Source organism: Diceros bicornis, chromosome 24, assembly GCF_020826845.1.
Source record: "Diceros bicornis minor isolate mBicDic1 chromosome 24, mDicBic1.mat.cur, whole genome shotgun sequence".
Taxonomy (NCBI): Eukaryota; Metazoa; Chordata; class Mammalia; order Perissodactyla; family Rhinocerotidae; genus Diceros; species Diceros bicornis.
This window is the reverse complement of record NC_080763.1, coordinates 50445064-50471613: the sequence shown is the minus strand read 5'-3', so window position 1 is coordinate 50471613 and position 26550 is coordinate 50445064. Positions and strand designations below refer to the sequence as shown.

General features: G+C 60.7%; 1 gene segment (V, D, J or C); it reads left to right on the top strand.

The window, feature by feature from the left end:
* The first annotated feature begins 2623 nt into the window (after positions 1-2623).
* The window catches only part of LOC131421207 (immunoglobulin heavy constant mu-like), a 66593-nt gene continuing 42666 nt past the window's right edge, over positions 2624-26550 (top strand). The window contains 5 exon segments of the C gene segment in view: positions 2624-2692; positions 3377-3431; positions 4172-4249; positions 12308-12428; positions 15140-15262. Of these exon segments, the coding sequence occupies positions 2624-2692; positions 3377-3431; positions 4172-4249; positions 12308-12428; positions 15140-15262 (446 nt within the window).

Here is a 26550-nt window from a genome sequence, read left to right as displayed (position 1 = left end):
CTCACGTGGAAGGCCCCTGACGGTCACTGAGTGAATGTCTGATCTGGACAGCAAGGGCCCAGTGGACTCCGAGCACAGGTTACTAGGATTCCAGGTGGCAGAGGCCATCTCCAAGCCCCTCACAGGCCTCCCTCACTCATGCCAAGACCTGATCCCACTGTCAGCTCAAAGGCTGCAGGCTGAGTCCAGGACTCACCTGGGCATCCACCTCCCTGTGCCTCTTGGGGAGACCCAGGTTAACAGATCGCCCCCCAAAGGCACCAGCTTGTCTGGAGCCCTGGAATCCTGTCTGAAGGGGCAGACAGAGCCATCCGACCAGCAGACCTCACTGCAGCCACTCTGGGAACCCACCTGCCCCTCAGGAGGGCAGCTGTACGGACAACGGGCAGGCCAGGCTCTGAGTCCTAAGTGGAAGGCTGAGGCCCTGTGAGCAGCGGAGGTGCCCTGGGGGTCAGGAGGCTGCAAGAGTCTCTGGGGAGGAAGTCCTTGTTCACCCAAAGCTGGGGAATGAAAGTGTCCTGGAAGGTTGATCTCAGTGACACCCAGACCAGGGAGACACCTGTGCAGTGCGGGTACAGGCCTCCCTGAGGCAGGCGCAGAGGGAAGAGGTGGGGAGTCTCCTGGTGCCCACCGCTGGGAGCTGGCCTCTCAGGATGCAGTCGTCCGTGCCCAGGTGCCTGACGATGGAAAACCTCGTGGGTTGGAACACCAGCCCCATCATTAAATTCCAGCAGAGATGAGACCGAGTTGGGGGAGGCAGACCCTCGCTGGCCACACCAGGGAAAGTTTCTGAGAGGGGCCCAGAGAGCAGAGCAGAAACAGCTAGAACCACTAAGCTAGGGAAACCAGCTGCCAATTGGACTCGGTGGACAGCGGGGCCATCTACGGTGGAGAACCTTGTCTTCCTCGTCCACCTCCAAGACCCTCCTACACCAGGACCGTGCCCCCAGGGCTCACCAGCCAGCGAACGCAGGAGGCCCTGTGCAGAGCCACTTCAGGACCCACAAAGACTTGGGGGAGGTCATCCCCCACTCATCCCGAGTTTCAGAGCAAAAACCACTGGAAACGCACGCTGTCCCCGCAGAGCCCTCCCGAGCCTGCAAGGGTGGAGACAGAACAGGGCTGGACAGGAGGATTGTGTGGGGGCCTGTGTCACCGTGACAGTATTGTAGTGGTGACTGCTATGCCCACAGTGACACAGCACCCGTCTAAAAGCTCCACCAGACACAGGCTCCTGGGGCAACTGTGTCCATCCCAGAGCATAACACCCCTGGGTCCTGACCAGAAATTTCTCCCGGGAGATCAGAGGGGAGCCCACTGATAATAACAGAAAAGGAGACTCCAGAGAAACAAAGGGGGACCTCCCGCCACCCCATAGAGGAGGTGGGACAGCAGGCAGGTGGTAAGAGAGTTCGAGCAGTGAACCCAGGAGGGACACCTAAGACCGTGAAGGGGCTTGAGATCTCTGGGGCGGGGCCCGGGGCACGTGAGGAGAGCTGCCTCCCCTGTGCTTTGTCTCCTCAAATTGTCACCATATGCTGACACATGTTTGTAAAGAGATTTTTTAAAATCTTATTGAAATGTATCCTTAAAACTTATCCTCTGACGGTGCTGGGAAGGGCACCAGGTCCTGGACATGTGGCTTCCCCCCACTGTGGGGCTGGACCAGGCTTCACACAGCCAGTGCCACCCGCAACCCTGCGAGGCTGGGGCAGATCGGCTCTGCCACTGCCATCGGCCACCACAACCAGGGGACGTGGGTCAGCATCCCAGGTGCAGTGCTGCCCACTGAGACTGATGCCGGACTTCATATCAGTTCCGCTACGTTAAACCCAGCATATATGAGGATAAAACCCAGAGCAGCCCTCTCCTTTCCCTGATTCTCTAAGGTGCATTCATATGTAAACTTCGGTCTCTCTAACCTTGGTATCCTTGAATTTTGTTACAGGGAAACTCATATTCCAGGGAATATCAAGAAGCTGAATGCTCCCAGCACCCAGCTCCCCAGCTACTGGCACCAGAATCCAGGGCCCATCATAGAGGCACAGCACAAAGGACGTCCACCTGTGGTTCCCGCATCTCGCCGTCCCCCTCCCTGCAAGCAGCCTCCCAAGGCCAAACACAGGCTGAAGGGACGGTGCCAACCAGCAAGGCCACAGGCTCCCCCTCCCCACAAGCAGCCACGTTCCTGAAAACCTGTAAAAACGCTTATCCCTCATCTGTGGAAGAGACTAACTCAATGCCTTACTCTCCTCTCCCGACTGACATTACCTGAAATAAAACAATTCCTTGCCACAAGCCTGGTGTTCCAGTTTTTATTTTGGTCTCTCTCCTGTGTGGTGGGTAAAGAACCTATGTTAGTGGCCAGTAAAAAGACTCAAGAGCAAATGCACAGCCTTGCCATGGGATGGACACCGAGGTACGGAGGAGGCAGAATTCTGGAGAAGATCTCTCCCCAGGCCAGAAGACCCTTGGGAACAGGGGCCGGCAGGGCGGGGGTCCCAGAAAAGGGGCAGGATCTCCGTGGAAACTTGAAAAAACAGACGCCTACACTGACCCGGGCATCCCTGACAGATGCCGGCTCTCTCTGGAAGCTCCAGGTGATTCTGAGGGGGGACTAGCCATGGACCAGCATCTCTGCTCCAGAAGGAAAACGCCCCTGAGCAAACCAGAGCTGGCGGGCCTGACGATGGTCAGTCATACACATTCACCGTGGAGTTGAGGCCCAGAGGCCAGTCAGGGTCCTAAAGAGGCTCAGACTCGGCCGTGCTCCAGGCCTGGAGCTGCGAGGGCTCAGGAGGGATGTGTGTGCTTGGGAGGCAGGGCCCTGTGCTGCCTCAGCTAAGGTCCCCCTCACAGGGCTCTGGATCCTGCAGCAGGGAGCCCCAGGCAGGTGGAGTAGAGTGGATGTGGTATCGGGCAGGAGAGACACCTGGGCGTCCCCATACCTGGGCCTCCCCACACCTGCACCTCGTCCCCTGCATCCGCACCTCCTCCCCTGCACCTGCACCTCCTCCCCTGCACCTGCTTCACGCCCTGCTGGACCAGACAGGCCTGAAGCTACATCCAGGGAAGAGCAGGCCTCCTGGAGAATCACTGAGGTCTCCCATCTCCAAGGCTGTGAATTCCCCAAAGGCTTTAGACAACACAGAGGCACAGACGGACAGTAAAGGGGATCTCCAGGGATGCCGTGCTTGACCTGAGGCAGAGCCAGAGGCCTGTGTCCAGGTAGAGCCAAGGCTGCTGCCATTCCCTCAGTGGCCCTCACAGGACCTGGAGCACAATTTGGAGCTGGAGCCCCAGGTCAGCGGCAGCAAGAATAATGGCTCCTGCCTGCTGCCACCTCTGGCCTCCTGGCCTCTGCCTCCGTCCACAGGTCAGCCTCACCATCCCCGATTCCCACCCACCCCGCACCTCGGAGGGGTTAGGCGGTGAGTCTGTGTCATTGTGGGATAACTGTTATGGTAGGGGTTATTATGGCCACAGTGTCACAGCACCCATCAAACACCCCATCCCTACAGCCGGAGCTTCCGCCCTGCGTTCTGAGGCAGTGACACCATCCCCAGGATTGCGAACGGGGCCACATCCCCAGGGTGTGGTGACTCCCACAGCAGTGCAGCCGGAACCAAACCCGCTTGGGCGACAGGACAGGGACGGCCCACAACCCCCCCCCGTCCCCCGACACGATGGCAGTGGCCATGGCCTGGCTCCTGTCCAAGTCCATCAGACCATGAAACCAGTGAGCAAAAGCGACCCAAGTCTCAGCCGGACCTCACTCCGAGGGGCACCCCTGCTGGACCTCTCAGACCAGGAGGGTCCAAGGCCACCGTCCACTGGTATCTGGCCAGTTGCTCGGGAAGCTCCCTCCCTCGGGTCTGGTGGGGGCCACAGCAGGAAGGCACACAGACCCCACTGTGCCAGGACTCTGTGAGCCCCTCTGGCTGGGGAGGGACAACACAAAGAAGGGGCTGGCCTCACAAGCTGGCACTACACTGCCCTGTGGACATTGGGCCACCTGGACACACCACTGTAACCCACAGCACTGTGCACCGCACACCACCTACACCACAGGAAGCCAACACCACACACTACCCCTTACCCCACATCCCCCACGTCCCACACTAACTCGTACCACAAGTAACTCCACACCTAACGACCCAGTGCCCCACAGCACCCCACATCCCACACCACCAGTTCCCCATGTGCTGCCTCAAGCGAATTGGGGTTCTGACCTCTGTGTACCAGAAAGGTGGGTGGGCTTCCGCTTCAGGGGCTGCTGATTGAATTTGATTTTGGAAACATTCTTTCCAGGAGAAGGGGTGGACCCATGTGCCCATGTCCCTGGGACTCACCTGGCTGCACCGTCCATCCAAGAGCCCAGCAGCCCTGTAGACCTGGGATGAACCCGACGTCCCCAGGGGGCCCACTGAGGACCCTCACCCAACATTCCGACATGAGAAGCTTCCAGGGATGGACAACCTCCCCCAGGCCAGTCCTCAGCCGGATCCGGACTAGGACCTCAAACCTGTGTGACAACACCAGCAGGAGATGGGGCCGCCCTCTGGGGCATCTGCCTCTGCCCAGCTCTGCCTGGACCCTAAAAGGACTTGGGGTTCCCATCAAGCCCTGAGGTCCCTCCCATGGGGGCTTGCTTCTGCCCACCCCTTCAGTGAGGGGGTGACCCACTCCCTTCTTGGGGAGACCGGGGCTGAGGGTGGCAGCCTGTCCACCTCACCTGCTCACGATCATGGAGGAGACAGATGCACTGGGCCCCTGTGCAGATGGGCCCCTCTGGACACGTGGGCCAGGAGGCTCCTGCAGGGTGGGGCCCCTCCTGCCACACACAGGGCTTTTTGTCAAAGACCTTCCTACTGTGTTACTATGATAGCTACTCTGATTACTACCAGAGTGACACACCCCTCAGCAAAAACCTGCTGGGGTCCGTGGGTCCTCAAATCCAGGATGCAGTGCTCCCCAGGCTCAGGACCCAGACCCTGAGCCTCCAGGGCCGCCCCCAACCACTCAGCCCATGGGCTTATGTTCAGGCACAGCCTTCACCCTCATGGGGGCTTCAAAGAACTCTGCGGTGACCACACTGACCCACAGTCACACACACAGAGCCCAGCAAGCTGGCAGAAAGCACCATGGCTCTCAACACCACTGGACAAAGGAATCAGGAAGGACAGAGCCTATGCCGGGCAAACCCTCAGAGGTCAAGCTCCCAACAGGACCCCAGAGGCCCTCGGGGAGGCTGACAGGAGCGGACACTGGAGAAGGGCCTGTGCTCAGCTGCAGAGAAGCTCGCAAGATGGGTGGCAGAAGGCAGGGTACACGGGTGGCGGGCCCACCTCAAGTCTGCTACCGATCCTGAGGCAGGTGGGTCCCGTTCCTGGCCTGGCCTGAGAGGGCTCCAGGGGCCTCTCCCTGAGTAGCGGGTTTGTGAAGGCCTTCTTTTGCTGGGTGTCTTGCTGAGGTCATTGCCAGGAGGTGCACCATGCTAGGTATCCTCAACAGAGAGTGGCCTCCAGGGGAAAATCCCTCAGAGGAGCCAGCCCACCCATACCTCCTACCCCATCCCACACTGCGAACCCAGACTCTAAGCAGGTGCTGGCCCAGAGAATACAGTGGTACCTGCACCAGCCTCAGAGACCCCAGGGTTGGCACGTGTCCGTCACACTACAACTACATGGCACACCCACACTTGAGCTGTCATCCGTCCTGGTGACAACTTTTTCCCAAAGGGCTTGAGGCTCAGCCTTGCCTGCACCTCCTCCCCTGCACCTGCACCTCCTCCCCTGCACCTGCACCTCCTCCGCTGTACCTGCTTCAGGCCCTGCCAGAACCCGATAGGCCTGAAACTGCATCCAGGGAAAAGCAGGCCTCCCAGAGAATCACTGAGGTCTCCCATCACCAAGGCTGTGTATTCCTGGCAGGTGTTGGACAGGACAGAGCCACAGGGGGACGGCAAGGGGAGATGGCCAGTGAGGCTGTGCTTGGCCGGAGGCAGAGTCAGAGGCCCAGGTCCTGGTGGAACAAAGGCTGGTGCGGGTCCTTCGGTGGCCCTCACGGGACCGGGAGCACAATTTGTACCCAGAATCCAGGGTCAGCTGCAGCAAGAATAATAACTCCTGCCTGCTACCACCTCTGGCCTCCTGGGTGGGAGGCACCTGCTGGCCCCAAGATGACCCATCCATAGTCTGGGGACAATTTATCAACCCAGAGGCCATCACGGTGGAGTTGGGCTCCAAAATGGGCACAGATGCCAGCCCGACGTGGCCGTGGAGCCTCAAGACAGGGCTGGGCATGGTTGCCGTCCCCTGCCGGGAGGGATCTCCCCATACTCCCAGCAGGACACCCGCATGCTGAGCCCACCCACAGCCTTCCTGTGGTTCTGCTTCCAGCCACAGGTCAGCCTCTACATCCTAGGTTCCCACACACCCTGCCCCTCGGAGGGGTTTGGAGGTGGGTCTGTGTCACTGTGTCACTGTGTCACTGTGGTATGACTATGATGGGTATACCTGGTACAACCACAGCCTCACGGCGCCCATCAAAAACCCCAAGCCCTGACCTCATGAGGCACTGATGCCTTCCCCAGGATTCTGAACTGGGCCATATCCCAGGGGTGTGGTGACGCCCACAGCAGCGCAGCCGGAACCTAAACCCTCTGGGGCCCCAGGACCGGGCCAGCCCGGTGCTGTGCTTTCCAGACACAGCGGCGGTCACCACCACCAAGCCACTGTCCCAGTCCATCGGACAGTAAAAACAACAAGCCAAAGCCGCCCAAATCACAGCCAGACCACCCTCGGAGGGGCAATGCTACTAGCCCTTCCAGACCAGGAGGGGCACAAAGCCACCGTCTGCTGGCGTCCAGCCAGCAGCTCAGGAAGCTTCCTCCCTCAGGACACATGGGGAGCAGGGTTGGAAGGCACAGAGATCCCACTCTCCAAGGACCCTGTGAGCCCCCTGGCTGGGCAGGGACAACACAAAGGTGGGTTTGGCCCCTGTGTGCTGGTAATACCTCCACCCTGCCACCATTGGGCCACCTGGCTACACCACCCTTACCCCTCTCCACTGTGCGCCCCGGCCATCCACACCTCAGAGCACCCCACACTCCACATCACCCTGCACCCTCCATCCCCCACTGAACGCAACACCTCCTACCACCCATTCCCCGTGTGTGGTGCCAAGTGGGTGTGGCCCTGCCCTGTGGGTACCAGGAAGGTTGGCGGGGCTCCCCTTCAGGGGCAGCAGCTGATTGAATTTGACTTTGGAAATGTTTCTTCCAGGTGGAGGGGTGTACCCATGTGCCCAAGTTCCCGGGACTCACCTAGCTGGACTGTCCACACCAGAGCCCAGCGGCCCAGTCAGCCTGGTCCTAGCACCACCTCCCCGAGGGGCCCACCGAGGACCCTCACTGCACACACAGACACAAGGAGCTTCCAGGAATAGACACCCGCCCCCGGCCACTCCTCGGCCAGATCTGGGCACAGACCCCGAGACAGGTAAGACCACCCACAGGAGACAGGGCAACCCTCTGGGGTGGCCCCTCAGCCCAGCTCTGCCTGGACCCTAAAAGGACTTGGTGTGCCCCCCATAGCCCCCGTGCCCGCTCCCACAGAGGCTTGCAGCTGCCCACTCCTTCAATGGGGGGTCAAACATGGCCCTCCTGGGGAGACAGCTGCTGTGGGTGGCAGCCAGGCCACCCCACCTGCTCACTATCATGGAAGAGACAGAGGCACTGGGCACCTGTGTGGACAGACCCCGCTGGTTGCCTGGGCCTGGCGCCTCTGGCAGGGAGGTGTCCCGTCTGCCAGGAGCAGGGCTTTTGGCCAACGACCTTCCTACTGTGTGACTGTGGTTAATCTGATTACAACCACAGGAACAGAACCAGCAGCAAAAGCCTGCTGGGATCCTCGGGGCCTCAAGGCCAGGAGGGGCTGCTACCAACCACTAAGCCCACGGGCTTATGTCCAGGCACAGACCTCACCCATGGCTAAGGGCTTCAAGAGCTCTGAGGTACCACACTGACCCCACAGCCACACGGCCAGAGCCCGGCAAGCTGGCAAGAGCCGCCCTGGCTCTCAACACCACCAGCCAAAGGAATCAGGAAGGACAGAGCCCACACGGGGCAAACAGTCAGAGGTCAAGCTCCCAACAGGACCCCTAGAGGTGTCCGGGGAGGCTGATAGGAGTGGACACTAGAGCTGGGCCTGTGCTCAGCTGCATAGGAGCTCACTGGATAACACAGGCTGGGCAGGGTCACAGGGGGTCACAGGGTCACAGACCTCCCAGTCTGCTGCCGATCCCGGGGCAGGTGAGTCCCATTCATGGTCTGGCCTTAGAGGGCTCCAGGGGCCTCTCCCCAAGGAGCAGGCTTGTACAGGCTCCCAGTAAAGGGGTGTCTCACTGAGGTCACTGCCAACAGTCACACTGTGCTAGATATCTGCCCACAGTGAGGGAAAGCCCCTCAGAGGAGCCGGCCCACCCACACCTCCTGCACAACCCTGCGCTGAGGACCCGGCCTCTAACCAGGCGCCTGCCCCAGAGAATGCAGTGGCAGCTGCACCAGCCTCAGAGACCCCAGGGCTGGGACATGTCCCTCATGCTACAAATACAAGGCATACCCACACTTGAGTGTCATATGTCCTGGTGACAACTTTTCCGCAAAGGACTTGAGGGTCAGCCCCGCATGCCCTTGGCCCTGGGAGTCCCTCAGCAAACTCTTCCGAGGTCCCGCCCAGAGTTCAGTAGTCCTGCAACGCCCCCTCCCACGGTCCCAGATCCCTGAGGGCTGGAACCCCAGGCCTCTCATGACAGCCATGCTGTGCCTGTGCGTGCGCACCCAGATCCCAGAGCTCAGGCCAGGGGAGTCCGTCCAGACCCCTCTACCAAGAGACGACCGCACCCCAGCACGGATTCTGCAGCCCAGCCTGCAACCCCAGGAAGGGCCCACCCCCCGAAAAGCCCAGCCTGAGAAAGCGCAGTGCTGCCCTGAGCATCTGCTGTTGTTCCAGCCCACACCTGAGACCCCGGCCCCGTCCTCGGAGCATTTCCTGAGATCCCGCCTCTGTCATTTTAGGTGTGTGTGTCCCCAAAACCCAGGAGTGTCTCCATCCTGGACTGAGACCCTCTCCTAGGAGAGAGAATCACAGGAAAGGATGGTCCTTGGCCCCCAGTTTCTGTGAGGACAGGGGCCAACTCTTCATTCTAGACAGCAGAAAGGGCAGCCTGGTGGGGTCTACATGGACCACCCTTCCTGATCCCACACGGGAGCCCCGCTCCCCGCTCCCTGCCCCTCACTCTCCCTCTGACACATCCGTGCCCTCTTTGCAAACTCAGATGCAGCTCACCCTGTCCCTGCCATCAGTAGTGACTGAGAGAACCTGTTTCCACCATTTAACTCACGTGGAAGGCCCCTGACGGTCACTGAGTGAATGCCTGACCTGGACGGCAAGGTCCCAGTGAACTCGGATCCCACGCTATTAGGATCCCAGGTGGCAGAGGCCAACCCCGAGCCCCTCACAAGCCACCTCCTTCAGGCCAAGCGCAGTCCCCACAGCCAGCTAGAAGACTGCAGGCAGACCACCCCGCTCATCCCCTGAAGACACAGGACAAATGGGGACACCTGGAAACCTGTCCGAAGCAGCAGACACAGCTGTCTGGCCAGCAGACCTCACTGAGGCCGCTCTGGGAACCCCCTTTCCCCTTTGGAGGAAAGTGCTTGGGATAGGGGTCCAGCTCCCATGACAAATGCTGAGGCCATCTGAGCACAGGAGGTGCCCTGGGCTTGCAGAGGCCGCAAGAGTCTCTGGGGAGGAAGTCCACGCTCATCCAGAGCCGGGGAATGAAAGTGTCCAGAATGGTTGCTCTCAGAGAGAGCCAGACCAGGAAGACACCTGGGCCGTGCACTGGGGGCCCCGCTGAGACAGGCGCGGAGGGAAGAGGTGGGGAGTCTCCTCGTGCCCACCGCTGGGAGCCGGCCTCTCAGGATGAAGTCCTCTGGAAACCTCACAATTTAGAACACCAGCCCACTGGCAAGTCCCAGCAGAGACGAGATCGGGGGCGGGGCAGTAGGACTCTCACTGGCCACACCAGGGACAGTTTCTGAGAAGGGCCCAGAGGGCAGAACTGAAACAGAGAGACCCCTGAGCCAGGAAACCGGCCACCAGGCAGGCAGTGGTGGACACCAGGGCCGCTGGCGCTGGAGAGCCGGGAATTCCTCGTCCACCACCAACCCCCCTCCAATACCAGGGCCGTGATTCCCTGTGCTCGCCATCCAGTGAACGCAGGGCGCCCTGTGCAGAGTTGCCTCTGGACCCACAGAAGCTCTACCGGGTCATGCCCCACTCACCCAGGGTTTCAGAGCAGAAACCACTGGAAACACAAGCTGTCTGCCCAGAGGCAGCCCTGAGCCTGCAGGAGTGGAGAGGGCACAGGGCCAGGCAGGAGGATTTTGTGGGGGCGTGCGTCACTGTGACAGTACTGTAGAGGTGGTTACTGCTACTCCCACAGTGACACAGCCCCCATGCAAAAGCAACACCCAGCAAAGGCCCCAGGGCCACTGTGTCCAGCCCCGAGCAAAACACACGGGGCTCCTGACCAGAAATCTCTCCCCCGGGGTCAGAGGGCAGCTCACTGATTATAACAGAAAAGGAGACTCCAGAGAAGCAAAGGGGGACCACCTGCCGGCCCCATAGAGGAGGTGGGACAGCAGTCGGGGGTAAGGGACGTTGCACAGGGAATCCAGGAGGGACACCTAAGACAACGAGGGCACCTGTGATCTCTGGGGGGCGGGAGGGCCGGGGGACATGAGGAGAGCGGCCTCCCCTGTGCTTTGTCTCCTCAAATTGTCACCAAGTGCAGACACGCGTTTTTAAAGATATTTTTAAAAATCTGATGTAAATGGATCTTTAAACCTTATGCCTGGTGGTGCTGGGAAGGGCACCAGGTCCCGGACCTGCGGCTTCTGCCCCTGTGGCACTGGGCCCAGGCTCCACACCACTACCCGCCACCTCCCACCCGCCACCTAGGGAATGAGGCCCAGGGTCCCAGGGTCAGGGCCGCCTGCTGAGACTGTAGAGCAAAGACACAGCCTGGCCCTGGGCAGGGACACAAGCTACAGAGGAGGCAGAATCCTGGGGAAGACTCGTTCTCCAGCCCTGAAGACCCTCAGGGACATGGGCCGGCATGGCATGGGTCCCTCCAAAGGGCCAGCCCTCGAGCTCCAGGATCTCCTTGGGAAATTGAGAAAAACAAACGCCAACACTGACCTGGGCATCCCTCATGGACGCCGGCACTCTCCGGAAGCTCCAGCTGGTTCTGAGGGGGCCTAGATATGGACCAGTGTTCCTGCTCCAGAGGGAAGAGGCCCCTGAACCATGACTGACGATGGTCAGTCACCCACATTCACCATGGATTTGAGGCCCAGAGGCCCCTCAGGGGCCTAAAGGGCTCAGACTTGGCTGTGCTCCAGGCCTGGAGCTGTGAGGGCTCAGGAGGGCCGTGTGTGCTCGGGAGGCAGGGTCCTGTGCTGCCCCAGCAAACATCCCCCTCACAGGGCTCTGGGTGCTCCAGCAGGGACCCCCAGGCGGGCGGAGCAGAGGAGATGTGGGTTCAGGCAGGACAGACACCGGGGCCTCCTTACACTTGGGCCTCCCCTGCACCCTGCACCTCCTCCCCTGCACCTGCTGGACCAGACAGGACTGAAGCTGCATCCAGGGAAGAGCAGGCCTCCTGGAGAATCACTGAGGTCTCCCATCTCCACGGCCGTGAATTCCACACAGACTTTAGACGACACACAGCTCACTAGATGACGCAAGGGGAGATGGCCAGTGTGGTTGTGCTCGGCCCAAGGCACATCCAGAGGCATCTGTCCAAAGGCTGGTGGGGTTCCTACTCACCCCGCCCCTCGGAGGGGTTAGGGGGTGGGTATGTGTCACTGTGGTATGATTGTAGCAGATTTGGATGCGCTTATTATGTCCAGAATTCAGAGCACCCATCAAAAACCCCGTCCCTACAGCTCAAGCCACAGCCCTGCCCTTACGAGGCAGTGAAGCTGTCCCCCGGATTCTGAACAGGGCCACGTCCCGGGGAGGTGGGGGGTCGGACTCCCACAGCAGTGCAGCCGGAACCCAAGCCGCTGGGGCCACAGGACAAGGATGGCCCACACCCCCCGCACTTCCCTAGCTCGGTGGCAGTTGCCGCCAGGCTCCTGTCCAAGTCCATCAGACCGTGAAACCAGCGAGCCGGAACTGCCCAAATCTCAGCCACACCACCCTCTGAGGGGCACTCCTGCTGGCCCACGCAGAGCTGGAGGGCCCCAAGGCCACCGTCCACTGGCATCCAGCCAGCGGCTCTGGGAGCTCCCTCCCTCGGGACAGGTGCGGCGATGGCTCAAAGGCACAAGAGACCCCACTCTATGAGGACCTGTGAGCCCCCCCAGATGGGCAGGGACAACACGAAGGTGGGGTTGGCCCCTGTGAGCTAGTACTACACCTGCCCTGTGGCCATTGGGCCTGCTGGCCACACCCCAGTTCCCCACGCCACTGTGTGCCCCATGCTGTTCACACACCCTACACCCCACCCCACCCCCACATCCCACACCACTGTGCACCCCACAAACCCCATACCTCACATCACCACACACCGCACATCCCCCACACTCCACAGCACCTTGGACCCTAGACCAACCCACACTAGACCAAATCCCACACCCCACACACCCCACAGCTCTCCATACTCTACACACCCGGTACCCCACACTGGGCCACACCCCACACCACCCGTTCCCCACGCGCTGCCCCAAGCAGGTTGCGGGCCAGCCCTCTGGGTACCAAGAAGGTGGGCGAGGCTCCCCTTCAGGGGCAGCTCATTGATTTTGACTTTGGAAATGTTCCTTCCAGGAGGAGGGGTCGACCCAGTGCCCACGTCCCTGGGACTAACCTGGCTGGACCGTCCACTGCAGATTCTCCCCGGCCATCTTGGCCTGGTCCAAACTTGACCTCCAGGGGGGCCCACCGAGGACCCTCACTGCAGACTCTGACACAAGGAGCTTCTAGGAATAAAGCCCAAGCCAGTCCTCGGCCTGATCCAGACACAGACCCCGAGCTTGTATGAGACCACCGCAGGAGACGGGGATGACCTCTACAGCAGCCCCTCAGCCCAGCTCTGCCTGGATCATAAAAGGACGTGGGGTGCCCGCATCACCCCAAGTACAGGCCCAGCTCCCGCCCCAGTGCCTGATCCCCTGAAAGTTGCTTATGCCGACACCTTCAGTGGAGGACCAGTGGCCTCTAGCGTGTGGGGCACTGCTGCCACGCATAGGGCTTCTTGTCAAGGACCTTCCTGCTGTGTAAATATGACTCCAGCGACTACCACAGTGACTGACCCAGCAGCAAAAACCTGCTGGGATTCCCGGGGCCTCAAGGCCGGGAGAGGAGGCTCCCAAGGCTCAGAACCCAGACCCTCAGCCTCCAGGGCCACTCCCACCCACTCAGCGCATGGGCTTTTGTCCAGGCACAGACTACACCTGCACCTGGAGGCTTCCAAGGGCTCAGAGGCGACCACACTGACCCCACAGCCGCATGCCCAGAGCCCCGCAAGCTGGCAGGAATGGCCCTGCTCTCCACACCACTGGCCAAAGGAATCAGGAAGGACAGAGTCTGTGCCGGGCAGATGTCAGAGGTCAAGCTCTCAACAGGACCTCCAGAGGTGCCCAGGGAGGCTGATGGAGCAAACGCTGGGGCTGGGCCTATGCTCAGCTACGTAGGAGCTCACCGGATAATATAGGCTAGGCAGGGTTCATAGGGGTGGGAGCACCTCCCAGTCTGCTGCCGAACCCAGGGAAGGTGGGTCTCCTTCCTGGTCTAACTCAAGAGGACTCCCTGGGCCTCTCCCCCGGGAGCGGGTTGTGCAGGCCCCCTCAGTCAAGTGGTGTCTCACTGAGCTCATGGCCAGGAGGTGCACTATGCTAGATATCCGCCACAGTGAGTCTCTCCAGGGAAAGCCCCTCAGAGGAGCTGGCCCACCCATACCTCCTGCCCAAACCCGCACTGAGGACCTGGCCTCTAACCAGGGGCCCACCCCTGAGAATGCAGTGGCGGCTGCACCGGTGTCAGAGTCCGCAGTTCTGGGACACGTCCTCCACACTACAACTACACAGCACACGCACACTTGAGTTGTCATCTGTCTTGGTGACAACTTTTCCCCAAAGAGCTTGAGGTTCAGCCCTGCCTGCCTTCGGCCCTGGGAGCCCCTCAATAAACCCCTCCAAGGTCCCGCAGACAGCTGGGTCCTCCTGCAAAGACCCCTCAAAGAGCCCTGGACCCCTCAAGGCTGGAACCAGAGGCCATTCGTGACAGCCGGGCTGTGCCCGTTCCTGCATGCACACTGAGATGCCAGAGCCCAGGCACCGGACTCTGTCCAGACCTCAGCACCAAGAGACGATTGCCCCCCACCATGGCTGCTGGCAGCCCAAGCCTGCATGCCAAGGGAGACCCGAACCCCCGTAAAAGGCTGGGCTGATAAATCCCAGTGCTGCCAGGAGTATCTGCCATTGGTTCTAGCCGACAGCTGACACAGCCCGGCCCCGTCCTTGGAGCATTTCCTGAGACCCCGCCTCTGCCCTTTGAGGTGCATGTGTCCCCACAACCCAGGAGCATCTCCATCCAGGACTGAGACCTGCTCCTTGGAGACAGAATCACCAGCAAGGATGGGCCTCAGGCCCCCAGTCTCTGTGAGGACCCGCGCTGACCCTTCAAACCGGCCAGCAGACACAGCGGCCTTACGCGGTCTACACAGACTACACTTCGTGATCCCCCACAGGAGCCCCACTCCCCCCTCCCTCCCCCTCACTCTCCCTCTGACACGCCCCTGTGCTCTGTGCAAAACCAAATGCCGCTCACCCTGTCCCTGCCATCAGCAGTGACTGAAAGAACCAGTTTCCACCATTTAACTCACAGGGGCAGCTGATTCAATTTGAATTTGAAAAACTTCCTTCCAGGAGGATGGGGGGACCCATGTGCTCACATCCCTGGACTGGTCTGGCTGGACCGTCCACCCCAGAGCCCAGGGGCCCTCTCAGCCTGTCCCAAACCCGACCTCCCCGGGGGCCCACCGAGGACCCTCACTGTACACTCAGACACAAGGAGCTGCCAGGAATGGACACCCTCACGCATAGCAGTCCTCGCCTGGATCTGGATGCAGACCCTGATCCTAAGCGAGACCGCCTGCACGAGATGGGGCCACCCTCTGGGGCAGCCCCGTACCCTAGCTCTGCCTGGAGCATAAAACGATTCGGGGTGCCCCCATGGCCCCTAGGCCCCCTCCCATGGAGGCTTGCTTCTTCCCAGCCCTACAGTGGGGGCAAGGGGCCTCGGAAAGGGAGGGGCCCCTCCTGCCACACACTGGGCTTTTTGTCAAGGACTTTACTATTGCGTTATTATGATGACTACAGCAATGACCACAGTGACAGACGTGGTGGCAAAAACCTGCAAGGATCCTTGAGGCCTCAAGGCAGGAGGGTCTGCTCCTCAGGCTCAGAACCCAGACCCTCGGCCTCCAGGGCCTCTCCCAATAACTCAGCCGATAGACTTGTGTCCAGGCACAGCCTTCACCCTCTTGGGGGCCTCAAAGGCCCTGAGGTGACCACATTGACCTCACAGCCACACACCCAGAGCCTGGCAAGCTGGCAGAAACCACCCTGGCTCTCAACACCACCGGACAAAGGAATCAGGAGGGACAGAGCCTGCACCAGGCAAAGCATCAGAGGTCAGCTCCTAACAGGACATCAGAGGCCCTTGGGAGGCTGACAGGAGCGGGCGCTGGAGCTGGGCCTGTGCTCGGAAGCATAGGAGCTCGCCCGATGAGAGAGGCTGGGCAGGGTGCACAGGGGGCGGGAGCACTTCAAGTCTGCCACCGATCCTGGGGCAGGTGGGTCTGGTTACTAGCCTGGCCCGAGAGGGCTCCAGGGGCCTCTCCCCCAGGACGGGGTTGTGCAGGGTCTCGGTCACAGGGTATCTCGCTGAGGTCATGGCCAGGAGGCGCACCATGCTAGATATCCGCCACAGTGAGTCGCTCCAGGGAAAGCCACTCGGAGGAGCCGGACCACTCACACCTCCTGCCCACCCCACACTGAGGACCTGGCCTCTAACAAGGCGCCCGCCCCCAAGAACACAGTAGCGAGTCCCCCAGCCTCAGAGACACCAGAGCTGGGACGTGTCCCTCACACTACAACTACATGGCACACCCACACTGGAGTGTCATCCGTCCTGGTGACAACTATTCCCCAAAGAGCTTGAGGGTCAGCCCTGCCTGCCCTCAGCCCTGCGAGCCCCTCAGTAAACTCCTCCAAGTTCCCGCACACAGCTCAATCCTCCTGCAACGGCCCCTCCCAGAGTCCCGGAACCCTGAAGGCTAGAACCCGAGGCCTCTCGTGACAGCCGTGCTGTGATGATGCGTGCCCACCGAGATCCCAGAGCCCAGGCACGGGAGACTCCGTCCAGACCCCTGTACCAAGAGACGACCACCCCGCAGTGTGGCTTCAGCAGCCCAGGGCTGCATCCCCAGGAAGACCCCAGCCCCCCTATATCCCGGCCTGAGAAAGCCCAGCACTGCCTGGAGAATCTGCCGTTGTTCCAGCCAACACCTGACTCAGCCCAGCCCCATCCTTGGAGCGTTTCCTGTGAATCTGCCTCTGCCGTTTAAGGTGCGTGTGTCCCTACAACCCAGGAGCGTCTCCATCCAGGACTGAGACCTGCTCCTCAGAAACGGAATCACCAGGAAGGATGGTCCTCGGCCCCGAGTCTCTGTGAGGACAGGAGCCGACTCTTCATTCCGGCCAGTGGACACAGCGGCCTCGTGGGGTCTACACGGACCACCCTTCCTGATCCCACACGGGAGCCCCGCTCCCCGCTCCCTGCCCCTCACTCTCCCTCTGACACGCCTGGGTCCTCTGTGCAAACCCGGATGCAGCTCCCTGTCCCTGCCATCAGTAGTGACTGAAAGAACCTGTTTCCACCATTTAAATCACATAGAAGGCCCCTGACGGTCACTGAGTGAACGCCTGACCTGGACGGCAAGGGCCCAGGGAACTAGGATCCCAGGATATTAGGATCCCAGGTGGCAGAGGCCATCCCCGAGCCCCTCACCAGCCATCCCCTTCAGGCCAAGTACAGTCCCCACAGCCAGCTAGAAGACTGCAGGCAGACCACCACGCTCACCTGGGCATCCACCTCTTTGGGCCTGGGGAGGGCGGCCCCCACCCACCTGCTCATCCCCCGAAGACACAGGACAAATGGGGAGCTCTGGAAACCTGTTCAAAGAGGCAGACACAGCCATCTGGCCAGTAGACCTCACTGCAGCTGCTATGGGAACCCCCTTGCCCCTCGGGAGGGCAGCACTGAGGACAGCAGGCAGCCCAGGCTCCAGCTCCCAGGACAAAGGCTGAGGTCCTCTGAGCACAGGAGGTGCCCTCGGCAGGAGGTGCCTTCGGGTGGTTGGGAAACGCATGAGAGTTTCTGAGGAGGAAGTCCATGCTCACCCAGAGCCAGGGAAAGAAAGAGGTTGGGAGTCTTCTCATGCCCACCGCTGGGAGCCAGCCTCTCAGGGTGAAGTCCTCTGGAAACCTCAACAGTTAAAACACCAGACGCACCGGCAAATTCCAGAGGAGAGGTGATCGGGGGCAGGGGAAGAGGACCCTCGCTGGTCATGCCAGGGACAGTTTCTGAGAGGGGCAGACGGAAGAACTGAAACAGAGAGACCCCCAAGCCGGGGAAACCAGCTGCCACAAGGGCAGCGGTGCACAGCAGGGCCGCCTGCACTGGTGAGCCGGGTGTTCCTCGTCCACCACAAACGCCCTCCTACACCAGGGCCATGCCCCTGGGGCTCGCCAGCCAGAAAACATAGGAGGCCCTGTGTAGAGCCACCTCTGGGCCAGTGGAGGCTCGGGCAGGTCACCCCCGACTCACCCCGAGTGTCACAGCAGAAACCACTGGAAATGCAGGCTGTCCCCATGGCCGGCTCAAAGGCTGCAGGTTGGGCCCAGAACTCACCTGGGCATCCAACTCACGGTTTCTGTGGGGGGGCCCCAGACAAACTGCTCTCCCCCAGGAGGCACAGGGCTGGTCAGGAGCCCTCACTGCAGCCAGTCTGGGAGCCCCATTACCCCTCGGGAGGGCAGCGCTGAAGACAATGGGCAGCCTGGCTCTGACTCCCAGGATGAAGTCTGAGGCCATCTTAGCACAGGAAGTGTCCTTGGCAGGAGGTGCCATGGTGGTGGCGGGGGACCATGAGAGTCTCTGGGGAGGCAGTCCACGTTCACACAGAGCTGGAGCCGGGGAATGAAAGTGTCCAGGAAGGTTGATCTCAGAGACACCCAGACCAGGGAAACACCTGTGCAGTGCGGTGGGGGCCCCGCCGAGGCAGCCACTGAGGGAAGAGATGGGGAGTCTCCTCACGCCCACCGCTGGGAGATGGCCTCGCAGGATGAAGTCTGTCATGCCCAAGCCAGGTCCACCTGAAACCTCAGAAGTTAGAATACCAGACCCATCAGCAAATTCCAGCAGAGACGAGACCAGGTGTGGTGGAGGCAGGCTCTTGCTGGCCACGCCAGGGACAGTTTCTGAGAGGGGCCCAGAGGGAAGAACTGAAATAGCCCGAACCCACGATCCAGGGAAACTAGACACAACGTGGGCTAGGGTGAATCCAGGGCTGCCTGCGCTGGAGAGCTGCGTGTTCCTCATCTACCACAAACCCCGCTCCTATACCAGGACCGAGCCCCCGGGGCTTGCCAGCCAGTGAACTCAGAGGCCCTCTGGACCATGGAGGCTCAACCGGGTCATCCCCCAATCACCCCGAGTTTCAGAGCAGAAACCACTGGAAACACAGGCTGTCCCCGCAGAGTCCTCCTAAGCCAGCAGGGGTAGAGAAGGCACAGGGCCTGGAGGGAGGATATTGTGGGGGTTTTGTGTGTCACCGTGACAGTACTATGATAGTAGTTCCTGATACTCCCACAGTGACACAGTCCGGTCCAAAATCTCCACCCAACACAGGATCCCCAGGGCCACCGTGTATGGCCCCGAGCAAAACACACCAGACTCCTGACCAGAAATGACCCGTGGAGTCAGAAGGCAGCTCACTGATTATGATAGAAAAGGACACTCCAGAGAAGCAAAGGGGGACCTCTCGCTGCCCCATAGAGGAGGTGGGACAGCAGGCAGGGGGTAAGGGACGTTGCACAGGGAACCCAGGAGGGACACCTAAGACCATGAGGGGGCCTGAGATCTGTGGGGAGTGCTCGGGGGGCCTGAGAGGGGCGTGAGGAGAGCGGTGGGATGGAGAGCGGCCTCCTTGTCCTTTTTCTCCTCAAATTGTCGCCAAGTCAGACACCTGTTGGTAATGAGAAGTTTTTTATTTCTGATGTAAATGTATCTTTAAAACTTAACTCCTGGCGGTGCCAGGAAGGTTACCAGGTCCTGGACCTGCGGCTTCGGCCCCATGTGGGGCTGGACCAGGCTACATACAGCCACCACCACCACCCAGGCGACACGGGCTAGGGTCCCAGCAGCAGCACCCGTTGAGACTGTAGAGCTAAGACAGCCTGGCCCTGGGCAGGGACACCAGGTATGGAGGAGGCAGAATTCTGAAGAAGACTCGTTCCCCAGGCCTGAAGACCCTCGGGTAAATGGGCCTGCAGGGCGGTGTCCCAGCAAAGGGCCAGCCCTCTGGCTCCAGGATCTCCTAGGGATCTACTGCAGCCCTGGGCACCCCCCACAGAAGTCAACACTGAGCCTGGCATCTCCCACAGATTCCTGCACTCTCGAGAAGCTCCGGGTGGTTCTGAGGGAGAATAGGTAGGGACCAGCAATTCTCTTCTAGAGGGAAGAGGCCCCTAAATAAACCAGAGCTGACGGGCCTGACGATGGTCAGTCACCCACATTCACCAGGGTGTCGAGGCCCAGAGGCCACGGAGGGGCCTAAAGAGGCTCAGACTCAGTCGTGCTCCAGGCCTGGAGCCGCGAGGGTTCAGGAGGGACGTGTGTGCTCGGGAGGCAGGGCGTTGTGCAGCCCCAGCAAACGTCCCCCTCAAGGGCTCTGGATCCTTCAGCAGGGACCCCCAGGAACGTAGAGCCGAGGGGATGTGGTTTTGCGCAGGAGAGACACATGTGCCTCCCCACACCTGGGCCTCACTACACCTAGGCCTCCTCCCCTGCACCTGTACCTCCTCCCCTGCACCTGCACCTCCTCCCCTGCACCTGCTTCAGGCCCTGCTGGACCAGAAGGGCTGAAGCTGCATCCAGGGAAGAGCAGGCCTCCTGGAGAATCACTGAGGTCTCCCATCTCCACGGCCGTCAATTCCCCAAAGGCTTTAGACTAGACAGAGGCACAAGTGAACAGTAAAGGAGATGGCCAGGGAGGCCATGCTTGACCCGAGGCAGAGCCAGAGGCCTGTGACCAGCTGGAGCTAAGGCTGCTGCCGTTCCCTCAGTGGCCCTCACAGGACCTGCGGCAGAATTTAGAGCCAGAGTCCCATAGACAGTGGCAACAAGAATAATGACTCCTGCCTGCCGCCACCTCTGGCCTCCTGGCCTCTGCCTCCGTCCACAGGTCAGCTCCTCCATCCCCGATTCCCACCCAACCCACCCCTCGGAGGGGTTTGGGGTTGGGTCTGTGTCACTGTGGGATTACTATGACGGTTCTAGTTACTATGGCCACAGCGTCACAGCGCCCATCAAAAACCCCGTCCCTGCAGCCCGAGCTTCCGCCCTGCCTTCTGAGGCAGTGATTCCGTCTCCAGAATGCTGAATGAGGCCACGTCCCAGGGGTGTGGTGACTGCCACAGCAGTGCAGCCGGAACCCAAACCCTCTGGGAGCACAGGACGGGGGCAGCCCACAGCCCCCGTGCTTCCCCATCTTGGTGGCGGTCGCCACCAGGCTCCTGTCCTAGTCCATCAGATCGTGAAACCAACGAGCCAGAACCACCCAAATTTCAGCCCAACCTCCCTCCGAGGGGCACCCCTGTTGGCCCACCCAGACCAGGAGGGTCACAAGGCCACCGTCTGCTGGCATCTTGCCAGCTGCTCAGGAAGCACCCTGCCTAGGGACACATAGGGGTCAGGGTTGGGAGGCACAGAGACCCCACTCTGTAAGGACCTGTGAGCCCCCCTGGCTGGGCAGGGACAACACGGAGGTGGGGCTGTCCCCTGTGAGCTGGCACTGCCCCCAACCTGTGGCCAGTGGGCCACCAGGCCACACCACGTGTACCCCACATCACTGTGCGCCCCACACCACCCACACTCATCAGCACTGAGACCTCACGCTAGCCCACACCCCACACCACGGCACACTCCACACCACCTGTTCCCCATGCCCAGCACCAAGCGAGCTGGGGCCCTGCCATCGGGTATCAGGACGGTCAGAGGGGCTCCCCTTTACAGGCAGTTGATTAAATTTGAATTTAGAAATGTTCCCTCTAGGTGGAGGGGTGGACCCATGTGCCCGTATCTCGGGGACTGGTCTGACTGGACCGTCCACCCCAGAGCCCAGTGGCCCTCTCTGCCTGGCCCAAACCAACGTCCCCGAGAATCCTCACTCCACACTCGGACATGAGGAGCTTCCAAGAATGGACACCCTCCCCCAGACCAGTCCCTGGCCGGATCCAGACATGGACTGTGATCCTGAGTGAGACCACCAGCAGGACACTGGGCGGTCTTCTGGGGCAGCCCCTGAGCCCAGCTCTGCCTGGACCCTAAACGGACGTGGGCTGCCCCCCACGGCCCGAAGTACAGGTCCAGCTCCAGCCCCAGTGTCCGATCCCCCAGAGGTTGCTTCTGCCCACCACTTCAGTTGGGGGCCAGGAGCCTCCAGTATGGAGGGACCCCCTGTGCCCCGCGGGGCTTTTTGTCAAGGACCATCCTACTGTGTGACTATGATGAATACGGCTACACCCACAGTGACAGATCCTGCAGCGAAAACCTGCGGGGCCGCGGGGTTCACGACCAGGAGGGGCTGCTCCCAACCACTCAGCGCATGGGCTCATGTCTGGAGGGCTTCAAAGGGCTCTGAGGCAACCACGCTGACCCCACAGCCACATGCCTAGAGACTGGCAAGCTCGCGGAAACCACCTGCTCTCACACCACCCACCAAAGGAGGGGGCGAGGGATCGGGGAGGACAGAGTCTGCGCCAGGCAAACCGTCAGAGGTCAAGCTCCCAGGAGGACGCCAGAGGGGCCCAGGGAGACTGACAGGAGCGGACACTGGAGCTGGGCCTGTGCTCAGCTGACTAGGAACTCGCCCCATGGCAGAGGTGGATGAGCATTCACGGGGAGCACCTAAAATCTGCTGCTGATCCGGGGCAGGTGGGTGCCGTTCGTGGCCTAGCCCAGAGGGCTCCAGGGGCCTCTCCCTCAGGAGCCGGGTTGTGCAGGCTCTCAGTAAGGGGTGTCTCACTGAGGTCACTGCCAGGAGGCGCACCATGCTGGATATCTGCCACAGCGAGTCTCTCCAGGGAAAGCCCCTCGGAGGAGCCGGCCCACCCACACCGCCTGTCCAACATGCACTGAGGACCCAGCCTCTAACCAGGCGCCCAACCCCAAGAACCCAATGGCGGCTCCACCAGCCTCAGAGACCCCAGGGCTGGGACGTGTCCCTCACCCTACAACTACACGGCACACCCACACCTGAGAGTCATCTGTCCTCGTGACAACTGTTCCCCAAAGGGCTTGAGGGTCAGCCCTGCCTGCCCTCGGCCCTGGGAACCCTCAGCAAACCCCTCCGAGGTCCTGCCCACAACCCAGTCCTCCAGCAATGCCCCCTCCCAGAGTCCTGGACCCCTGAAGCCTGGAACCCGAGGCCTCTCATGGCAGCCGTGCTGTGCCCATGTGTGCCCACCGAGATCTCAGAGCCCATGCCCAGGGGACTCCATTCAGACCGCTGCACTAAGAGACGACCGCCCCCCAGCACAGCTACTAGCAGCCCAAGCCTGCACCCCCAGCACGACCCCAGCCTCCCTAAAATGCCGGGCTGAGAAAGCCCACAACTGCTGGGAGAATCTGCCGTTGTTCCAGCCAACACCTGACAGAGCCCGGCCCTGTCCTCAGAGCATTTCCTGAGATCCTGCCTCTTCCCTTTTAGGTGCGTGTGTCCCCACAACATAGGAGCGTCTCCATCCAAGACTGAGACCCGCTCCTCAGAGACAGAATCACCAGGAAGGATGGTCCTCGGCCCCCAGTCTCTGTGAGGACAGGAGCCGACTCTTCATTCCGGCCAGTGGACACAGCGGCCTCATGGGGTCTACATGGACCACGCTCCTGATCCCTTATGGGAGCCCCGCTCCCCCCCCCACCCCTCACTCTCCCTCTGACTCGCCCCTGTGCTCTGTGCAAACCCAGATGCAGCTCACCCTGTCCCTGCCATCAGTAGTGACTGAAAGAACCTGTTTCCACCCTTTCACTCACGTGTAATGCCCCTGACGGTCACTGAGTCAACGCCTGACCTGGATGGCAAGGGCCTGGTGAACTCAGAGCCCACACCATTAGGCTCCCAGGCGGCAGAAGCCATCCCCAAGCCCCTCACAGGTCATCCCTCCCTCAGGCCAAGCACAATACCCACAGCTGGCTTGATGGCAGCAGGCTGGGCCCCGGACTCACCCAGGCATCCACCTCCCTGGGCTTGCCAGGGTGGACCCAGCCCTTCTGCTCACCCCCTAAAGCCACCGGGCACATCGGGACCTCTGGAATCCTGTCCAAGGGGCAGACAGAGCCATCTGGAAATGAAAGTTTCCAGGAAGGTTGATCTCAGAGACACCCAGACCAGGGAGACACCTGTGCCATACAGGTGGGATCCCCTCCAAGGCAGGCATGGAGGGCAGAGGTGGGGTGTCTCCTTGTGCACACCACTGGGAGCTGGCCTCTCAGGATGAAGTTGGCCAGGCCCAGGTGCCTCTTGAATAAAACCTGGTGGGTTGGAACACCGGCCCCATCAACAAAGTCCAGCAGAGAAGAAACCGGGGGTGGAGGAGGCAGACCCTCACTGGCCACGCCAGGGACAGTTTCTGATAGGGGTCCAAAGAGTAGAACAGAAACAGCCAGAACGCCCGAGCTAAGGAAACCCACTGCCAACCAGCCTCGGTGGACACCAGGGCCGTCAGCGCTGGAGAGCTGGATGTTCCTCGTCCGCCTCTAACCACTCCTACACCAGGGCCCTGCCCCCGGGGCTTGCCAGCCAGTGAATGCAGGAGGCCCTATGCAGAGCCACCTCTGGACCGTGGAGGCTCCAGTGGGTCATCCTCCACTCACCCCAAGTGTCCGAGCAGAAACCACTGGAAATGCACCCTGTCCGTGCAGATCTGGCACAAGCCAGCAGGGGTGGAGTGGGCACAGGGCCAGGCAGCAGGATTTTGTGGGGGCGTGTGTCACTGTGACAATACTGTTGTAGTAGTTCCTGCTACCCCCACAGTGACACAGCCCCCGTCCAAAAGCTCCACCCAACACAGTCTCCTGGGGCCGCCATGTCCGTCCCCGGAGCAAAACACACCCGGTTCCTGACCAGAAATCTCTCCCCTGGGGTCAGAGGGCAGCTCACTGATTATAACAGAAAAGGAGACTCCAGAGAAGCAAAGGGGGACCACCTGCCACCCCATAGAGGAGGTGGGACAGCCAGCAGGGGGTAAGGGACTTTGCACAGGGAATCCAGGGACACATAAGACCACAAAGGACCCTGAGATCTCCAAGGGGCGCAGGGGATGTGAGGAGAACAGAGGGAGGAGAGCAGCCTCCCCTGTGCTTGGTCTCCTCCAATTGTCACCACGTGCAGACCCGCTTTTGTAATAAGCTTTTTTTTAAATCTGATGTAATTGTATCTTTCAAACTTACTGCCTGGCGTGCTGGGAAGGGCACTCTGTCCTCGACTTGAGGCTTCCATCCCCTGCAGGGCTAGGCCAGGATGGACACAGCCACTGCCACCCGAGAGAGGTGGGCAGGGGTACCAGGTGCAGTGCCGCTCGCTGAAACTAAAGGGCAAAGACACAGCATGGCTGTGGGCAGGGACACTGAGGTATGGAAGAGGCAGAATTCCAGGGAAGACTCACTCCCCAAGCCTGAAGACACTCAGGGACATAGGCCAGCAGGACAGGGGTCTCAGCAAGTTCTCTGGCTCAGGATCTCCTGGAGAACTCAAGGAAAACTAACATCTACCCCAGCTCTGGAGATGCCCGACAGGTGCCGGCACTCTCTGGAAGCTCCAGGTGATTCTGAGGACTAGATATGGACCAGCATCCCTGCTCCAGAGGGAAGAGGCCCCTGAACAAACCAGAGCTGGCGGGCCTGATGAAGGTCAGTCACCCACATTCACCATGGAGTCGAGGCCCAGAGACCATGGGAGGGGCCTAGAGATGCTCAGACTCGGCCGTGCTCTAGGCCTGGAGCTGCAAGGGCTCAGGAGGGGTGTGTGTGCTCAAGAGGCAGGGTCCTGTGCTGCCCCAGGATATGTCACCCTCACAGGGGCTCTCGGTGCTCCAACAGTGACCCCCAGGCAAGTGGAGCAGAGGGGATGTGGAGTTGGGCAACAAAGACTTCTGGGCCTCCTCAAATCTGGTCCTCCCCTAACCCGGGCCTCCCCTGCATCGGCACATCCTCCCCTCCACCTGCACCTCCTCCCCTGCACCTGCACCGCCTCTCCTGCACCTGCTTCAGGCTCTACTGGACCAGACAGGCCTGAAGCTGCATCCAGGGAAGAGCAGGCCTCCTGGAGAATCACTGAGGTCTCCCGTCACCACGGCCATGAATTCCAGGCAGGCTTTAGACAGGACAGAGCCACAGGGGGATGACGAGGGGAGGTGGCCAGTGAGGCTGTGCTCAGACCGAAGCATAGCCAGAGTCCCATGTCCAGGTGGGGCAAAGGCTGGTGCCGTTCCCTCAGTGCCCTTCACAGGGCCAGGGGCACAATTTGGATGCAGAGCCCCAGGTCAGCAGCAGCAAGAATAATGGCTCCTGCCTGCTGCCACCTCTGGCCTCCTGGGTGGGAGGCACCTACTGGCCCCACAGTGACCCATCCACAGTCTGGGGACAATTTATCAACCCAGAGACCATCACAGTGGGGTTGGGTTTCAAAATGGGCACAGACCCAGCCCATACTGCCATAGAACCTCAGGACAGAGCTTGGCATGGTTGCCATCCCCCTGCCAGGAGGGGTCTCCCTGTGCTCCCAGCAGGACACCCATGCTGAGCCCACCCCACAGCCTCCCTGGGGCTCTGCCTCCGTCCACACGTCAGCCTCTAAATCCCAGGTTCCCACACACCCCACCCCTCAGAGGGGTTAGGGGATGGGTCTGTGTCACTGTGGTATGACTATTCTGGATATGCTTATTACAACCACTGCATCGCAGCGCGTGTCAAAAACCCCATCCCCGCAGCCCGAGCCAGGGCCCTACCCTCGCAAAGCAGTGACCTCGTCCCCAGGATTTTGAATGGAGCCACATCCCGTAGGTATGTTGTCAACACAAATAATCCATAACCAATCTGTAAATCAAAATTGGGGTGAGTTTATTATGACCCA